Raw genomic sequence first — 7,500 nt, forward strand, 5'->3', positions numbered from 1 at the left:
AGGCTTACTTAATTCGCCCCAAACAAGGACGTTCGCTTAAAAAATAATCTACACAGTCAACAAAAGTGTGCAGTGGCTTTAAATGCAATGTTATAGGAAAATTGAACTGAAAAAAGGAAAGAAATTTGGTGGTACCTTCACGAAAAAATGCTTCATAACAGTGAGTCAGGTTTCAAATCAAATACAAACGTCGGAGTTATTATTCCGCCATCAGTGGAAATCTGCGTTTTATCACACTCTTGAACTGTGATGTTTGTACAAACGCAATCCCACCTACCATGAAGCTACAGCGCGGCTGCTGAGTTCAGTAGGTGTTAGGAAACGCGTTAAAAAAACCTTTAGAAGACATAATGAGTCTAGAATCACTCATCCTCTGTTTTTCCCAAGGAACGGTCGCGTGATCAATAGTTTCAAACCAAAACAAGCGCGTGTTTAAAAATGCCATAGAGTCATTGTACTCATTCGTACAAAGAATGCGCGTGTTGAACGGTAAGAATTTTTAAGGTTGTATGAATTCGGATTTTTTTTCTTACCTTGAAAATTCTACGCCAGTAGTACGCCTTCGAGTGATTGGCCGGGGACTGAAGTATTGGAGAGCGTCCGAAGATATGAAGCATCGAACAGATGCGGGAAGTTCATTATAAACATAATTTGCGTGCTGTGCGAAAAATGTCTGAAACGATGTTTTGACAAGATCACGGTATTGATAGGATTCAGTTGAAAGAAGACTGCTTTGTCTCAAACGATACTGCCAATAAGTTTACTAAGTACCGTAACATAAACAAAGCATTGGTAAAGGAGACCCGCCGTTCTCGCAATGTTTTATGGTCTTCATGCCTGAGGCGTTTGCTTTAGAAGGCCCCCAAAGACAAATAATATGAGCACATGTTTGAGAGCAAACTTGAACGTAGACGTGTTATCTTCCAGAAGTAAGTTAACCTGAGGTTCATGTTCGAGAAACGATTCACGTGTGTCACATCACACGTAAATAATGCTAGGCAGCTTTCATTTTGAAATGTTATATAAGGTTTACAGTTTCATCGCCAAATTCGAAAAAAGACCACCTTGCGAAAGCTGGCAACAGTCCCACACTTCACCAATAACAGCTGGGCGTGACAGGTCAAAGTCAAATCGTGAGGCGTTGATTTCCGCCATTTACGTTCAATAATAACACCACAGGACTTTTTTTCCCTCAGAGTTAACAGTTCAGTTATCGCTCTGCTAAACAACGATGAAAGGTAATAGAATCATAACCTTGCTGGTTAAACGATCACCCACAGAACAGTGAACATTGACCTTGTTCGACCGTCAAAGAAGTTAGACGAGGGACGACAGACACGACAGTCACCCAGGCAAAAGGCTCATACATGGGAACAGTTAGTACAGGAATCGAAGGGAAATAGGGCACACGTTTATTTTCAAGTCAATAAATTATCTCGTTCCCGTGCACACCTAATACCCTAACAAGAGGCATGACATAAAACTGGAGAGCTTGTACGACATTTATATTCCAGCGCATCACAGCATGAATACATTGATGTAACAGCACCGCACTGGATTCAATTAATTTGACATTTTAGGATGATTAGAAAAACTCTTCACAGCCGACTTGGGTCGAATTCTTCCGACAAGCAATGTAAGCCTTCATGTTCTCTTCCAGATAGGGCAGCGGATACTCCCCTTGGCGAAGGAGCTCGTAATGAAAATCTTTCAACGAAAAATCCTGACCCAGCTCTGTCTTTACCAGGTCTCTTATGCGCACGATGTTCAATTGACCAATCACGTAACTCGTCGCAATACCGGGAAAGCTGAAGTACCTCACCAAATCCTTTTCAACGAAGTCTGGGTCACCTAGCCAGACATACTTGTTGTACAATTTTTGCGCCTGTTGGATGTTTTCGCCTCTCCAATTAAGATCAATATCCACAATGGTTCGTACAGCATATAAAATCTGCCAAAGGACAAAAGGAAAAAAAAATTCGTTGAACAAAACTGGATTGAATTTCATGAATCTTGACAACAGCAGCGGAAATACCAATTTTTCTTTGAATCAATCAGTTTTGAGATTACTGTTCAGTGGAACCGACACTCGGAGGAAGCAAGACGAAGCATTTTTTTAAAACGAAAACCCCTGCAAATTGTAAATAATTCATCCTACCTGATAAAATATCATGCCGTATTTCTGCAGTAGCAAGCTCTTGTCAAGAATGTTTAAGTAAAGTCTTGTGCTTTTTGGTAACAACTCCCCCTCGGTATAAGCGGCCCAGCCATCTGTCATGGCCGGAAAAAAGTTGGGTTTCGCCAACCAATGAATCGCATCATTACAATCATCTCGAAAAAGCTCTTCGAAACTTTGAACCTGCGATGAAGGGAAACATTAAATGTATTGGTTTGCAATTGTGTTTCTGTAACCCAAAAACAGACAAATGGCCAACATAAACTCATTAAACGCGGCAATTGTATCCATGCGCCTCTCGGGAAACGAATGCGAGCCCTTTTTATCATCAGGAAGAGATGCAGAGAGCTCGTCAAGAGTCGTTTCGAACTAACCGTCTCAAGTCGTACGTCTAGATACAAGCCTGAGAGAAAAAGCGAATTGTTAGAGTGGCTGGGTTGTCCTGGTAAATTCAATCCTAGTTGAAGAACTACTTGGTTACAGAAAGTTGTTGGCAAGTCAAATAAGTCGTAACTTTGATTAGTCCCCACTGACTGAATGACGTAATTTAGGAAGAGGCTTTTCAGTACAACTGACCTCTAGATGGTGCCCTGGTAATTGCTCATGCGCAGTGGTGGTGTACTCAGTCCATTTCGGCCCGAATTTGTCAAGGAAAAAAGGCAATGCCTGTGTAGCCTTGACTTTGCAGTCCTTGCTGCCTGGATGATAGGCGTGAAAACTCGTGTATGGATTATAAAAAGGGACCACGTCCATTGGACAGGAAGGTATTGTCCTTTTAGCTCCGTCAGCGTAGAATAGTGGGTCAAGAATTGGTCTGATGTTCTTGCTCATGGTCTAAAAAGATAAATATTAAAAGAGGTCAAAACTGCCTTTTCAAGTCATTAATTAAAGAGAGAGAGATAGATCTGTCAGATATAATACACACCCAAGTTTCCCCTGCGTTCCTCTTTGCTATTCGCTTGATTTTGATAATGGTGTCACATTAATTAAAATTCCTTAGCATAATTCATGTTTCTCTGAATTTCTTTCCCCACCCTGAACAATCAACTTTTTCTTCACAGTCAAAATTCAACCTGGATGAGTGTATATATCTAGCACAACCCTTGCAATACTTAGAAGAACCTTGTGGGCCATTTTTATCCATTAAACCCTCAATCAAAGTTTAGTCATACTCACATTCTTAGTGTTGGCAATCCAGTCCTGCATGGCTCTCCATCGTTCGGGGCAATATGCCCGTGCACTTTTATCGTCCACACAAAGTCTAAAGGCTTTTTCGTCACTCTCGTTCCTAGGAAACGCTTCGATGTTAAAAGACATGTTGGCATGCTGCAGGGCAAGTTTGAAGTTACTGATTGCGGTAGTATTTACGTTCTGACTGGTATATATCTTCGCAATATCCACTGCCTAAATATAAGAAACAAAATTATCATCGATATTGTCATGGTTACCATCTTCAACATCATCATCATGAGGCTTCTCTCCGGGTACTCCGGATTATTATTATTATTATTATTATTATTATTAATTAATTAATTAATTTATTTTTTCAACCCAGCTTTGGCTGGAATAACAAAGGCATCAGGCCACTTCTCGCGGCCTCAAATGACCTCTTTTTCATCTCATGTCCCAATCCCTCAATTCATTCCCTTTCCAGGATTCTTCGCAGAAGTTTTTTTATGCAAGGGTCAGCTGAACAAATCTTACAAGTGCCAGATCTTGGGACATGTAACCAGCAAATAATATTTAGACTAATAACAAAATAATTATGAAAGGGTGGTTGTACGGCTGTGAAGATATGTATTTTTTGTTTGACCAATATTTCGTCAGGCACGGCCTGATCGACTTCTTCTTCTTCTTCTGTTCCTTTACAAAAAATGATTGGAACCGTTCCACTTTTTATCGGACCCGTGTCTTTTTTCCTCTGTCGTGTAAACGCACCTTAAGTCTCCGTTTTGTCTCTCCTATGTATTGTTTGTTTTGTTGCAGCGTCTACAGTGTATCCTGTAAATAAGATTTTTTGAGTTACAGTCAATGTAGTGTGGAATTTGTCTCATCTCTTTAGTAGTCGAAAACATGCCTGACGAAATATTGGTCAAACAAAAAATATATATCCTCACAGCCTTACAATCAGTCTTGCATAATTATTTTGTTTTTAGATCCCAGTATGCATGCCTCTTGCAGCAGCAGTCAAGGTCATGTGCCATTCCAAGTATATTTAGCTGTCCGATGAGCCCCTTTGGGCTCATTATTATTATTATTATTATTATTATTATGATTATGATTATTATCATCATTATCACCATCATTATCATTATCATTATCATTATCATTATCATTTCATTTTCATTATCATTATCATTTCATCATCATTATCATTTCATCATCATTATCATTATCATTATTATTATCATTATCATTATTACCAAGGGAAGTCAGAGTGGTTTAGCGGTCATCGACTGCGCCTCCGACCTCTGTGACCCGGGTTCAACCCTAGCCGCGGGTCATATGTAGACTGAGTTTCAGTCTACTCAATCTATAGGTAACTCTGAGGTTTAATCTCCGGGTACTCCGGTTTTCCTCCCTCATCAAAATCGATTCTCAGTCAATTAAATCCGGCTGCAGGCGAATACCCTCGATAAGGATAACCTTTGGTATCCTTCCCTTTCATTGAATTAAATGAATAAAGTTGCAATTACACAATTTTTTTTTCCTTAGACTCGACTACTGCAAACTAAAGTCTGGCAATCGGGGGATCTAGTCAGATTTTTGTGAATATTGCTATAAAGACATGATTTTCTGGCAAATCTACGCGCAGCAACATAGGGCAGGATACTTCATCATACTCCATAGTTCATATCCCATAGGGCAACTCAGTACTTCATACAATACCGTATCCAACCTCGTTCCCAGGTTCTATCTTCTCTGCCTCCTTAAGACAAAGGAGGCAGAAAAGAGAGACCCTGAAAACGAGGTTGTAGTGTCTCGCGCAAACACCAGGTCTTAGTTAATTCCGATCGAAAAAATATTTTCTAAAAGAGACTCGGTCCGTAAGGCCAGGGAAGCTTTTTTAATTTCAAAAGGCAGGACAATTGATCCCAACGGTCTTAATATCCGCGAAGAAACGTATTAGATTTCAGTTTATTATTTAGAGTGATTTCCGTTATTTTCCGTTACTCTTAGTAATTGAATTCAAAATCGTTGTAACTGCCATGTTTTATCACATTTTTTCCAGTATTACGTCAACATCCATTTACTATATATATACGTACATACAAGCAATTCAATGTAAACTCTCATTGTACCTGAAGAAGGCTGGTTTGGCCAGCCGAAACATAGTGACCACTAAAATCAAATCTACGTTGTATCGGCTCTTGCTTCAAATATTTAGTTTCTTAGTTAAACAACGGTTAAGGCGCAAAACAATTCGTTGAGTTCTGAAGGTAACATTTGTGATTACAAGAGCCCATGAACTCTTGGTGATCAACATGGCTTAAAATGGCTGAGAAATGTGATCAACTTTAATATCAGATGCTATTCAACCAATGCGGGAGGAGCCAGCAAACGTGAAACCACCCCTGCAGTTTCGTGCTCTTTAAGTATTTCCAGAAATCCATAAGGGTTTGAAACGTGTAACGGCCCCTTGTGTGCTGGGAAACAAGCTTCCGAATATTCAATTTGCTAAGTACCATATTTGGAACAACAAGAGCGAGGGGTTTCCAAATATGGTACTTAGCACTGAAACATTCAACCAATCAGTTCGCACTGAATATTCGGAAGTTGTGAACGCGCGTTACACGTTTCAACCCTTATGGGTTTCTGGTATTTCAAATGTAATCCTATCGAAGGAGGGAAGTGCTTCCCGCACTTATCTAGACAATTTAAGCAATTATCTCTTTTAGACACCTTTGTGCTTGCATAAACCTGCATAGGCTTGCATAAATTGACTTTTGTCACCTTGTTTCGATCAGACAGAGCAATTACTTAGGGCTCGGGTTTACACTGGACGCGTTTGAACACCTCTCTATTTCAATAATGTCTCAGTCTTCATAAAAGGGAACGGCACATTTATTTACCTCCTCATATAGTTGATCAAGCCTCTTAACCGCTTCTTCTCGCAACTGAAGTGGTGTGATTTCCAGAGTAGTAAAATACCTCATCAGGGACTCGTACGTCTTAGGGCCGCTAAGAGGTTCACCAGTGGGAAGTTTGTGTGTCGCAGCCTGACTCGGGTCCCTTTGAGTATGATCAAAATAGACAGCTCCAAGTGGAAGTTTACCGAGACCGTTCAAAATTCTTTGATCTGGGCAGTGTTGAAAGTGCTCGTCTTCGAGATACCTTTGGAGAAAAATGAATTATTTTTAGTCTCGTTTGTTGAGGTCATCGTCGTTTCCGCGGGGGTAACCCCGACACGAGCCTCGTGATTTTGCCAGCCTAATCTTGCTGTTTCAGTTGATACCCTCTGATTCTGGTCTGAACTTTCTACAACTGAACTTTTTCGACCTTAAGTGGGGGCTATCTGACAATAACGTGGAGTTTTTCTTTTCAAGGACGGCTGTCACCTGTAATTATTATGGATAGGAATATAATAAACATACTCCAGCAAGTTAAGCAACGGTTTGGCGATATTTTGTACAAGCGATCGGTTGAAAAAGGGTGTCACGTCTAAAAGATGGATCTCTTTCCAAGTCTTGTTATCATCTTCTGACAAATGCTCGAAGAATCCTGAATGTAGGAGAACTTTGGCAAATCGTTCATCGTATATTCCTAAAATGAAGAGAAAAATAATATACACTATTATTATATCGGCAAACCGGTCCGAGGTGAAAATGAAAATTCTGATTGGTTCTCTGAACGATCCGAAATCATTGCAATACGGACCGCTAAAATGGACTGGTAACGAAGGTGCGTATATGTTGCCGGTAAAGTCCGTTCGCCGGTTCGGAGTCCGTTGTTACCTAGGTTAACTCAGTGGTGGTCTTCATTTTACCTAGGTTGAATACACACTCTGGGCCCGGTTGCTCCAAAGCCGATTAACTTAATCCAGGATAAGCTTAAACATTTGTTTCATGTTTTCAACTTTTTGGTGAAAATTTCTTTTGCTAATTTTTGTTTTTCAAGATTGACTTCTTCTAATGTAAAGTTTTTGCCGAATATCAGCGTTGAACAGCATTTGGGAGAAGAGAAATAAACTCCTTGGTTAATTTTTAAACTGGGATTAGTGTTAACCGGCTTTTGAACAACCGCGGCCAGATGAATTGAGGAAACTTTTTTTTGCTTTCTAAATTAAGCCTAGAGAAAAATTAGGGTCAGGTGAGGATTAGTTT

The 7,500-nt window shown here is 40.0% G+C and overlaps 2 protein-coding genes across 4 annotated transcripts in view; both read right to left on the minus strand.

Annotated features, from left to right (window-relative positions):
* LOC138056760 (fibronectin type III domain-containing protein-like) overlaps positions 1 to 672 on the minus strand; it is a 28,571-nt gene extending 27,899 nt beyond the window's left edge. The window contains exon 1 of one of the 2 annotated variants that reach the window (XM_068902637.1): positions 534 to 672. In XM_068902637.1, coding sequence (XP_068758738.1) covers positions 534 to 617 — 84 coding nt within the window. In that variant the 5' untranslated portion in view covers positions 618 to 672. Of the gene's footprint in view, positions 1 to 135; positions 259 to 533 lie in introns of those variants that run through there. The other variant, XM_068902638.1, reaches the window with a different exon arrangement.
* LOC138056764 (uncharacterized) overlaps positions 1 to 7,500 on the minus strand; it is a 19,091-nt gene that overhangs the window by 78 nt on the left and 11,513 nt on the right. For both annotated transcript variants that reach the window (XM_068902652.1, XM_068902651.1), the window contains exons 5-10: positions 6,772 to 6,940; positions 6,250 to 6,511; positions 3,353 to 3,580; positions 2,753 to 3,010; positions 2,159 to 2,359; positions 1 to 1,951 (exon numbers count right to left, since the gene is read on the minus strand). The exon at positions 1 to 1,951 is cut by the window's left edge and continues 78 nt beyond it. In XM_068902652.1, coding sequence (XP_068758753.1) covers positions 1,586 to 1,951; positions 2,159 to 2,359; positions 2,753 to 3,010; positions 3,353 to 3,580; positions 6,250 to 6,511; positions 6,772 to 6,940 — 1,484 coding nt within the window. In that variant the 3' untranslated portion in view covers positions 1 to 1,585. The remainder of the gene's footprint in view (positions 1,952 to 2,158; positions 2,360 to 2,752; positions 3,011 to 3,352; positions 3,581 to 6,249; positions 6,512 to 6,771; positions 6,941 to 7,500) is intronic.

The sequence above is a fragment of the Montipora capricornis genome, chromosome 7 (genome assembly GCF_036669925.1).
Source record: "Montipora capricornis isolate CH-2021 chromosome 7, ASM3666992v2, whole genome shotgun sequence".
NCBI classification, from domain to species: Eukaryota; Metazoa; Cnidaria; class Anthozoa; order Scleractinia; family Acroporidae; genus Montipora; species Montipora capricornis.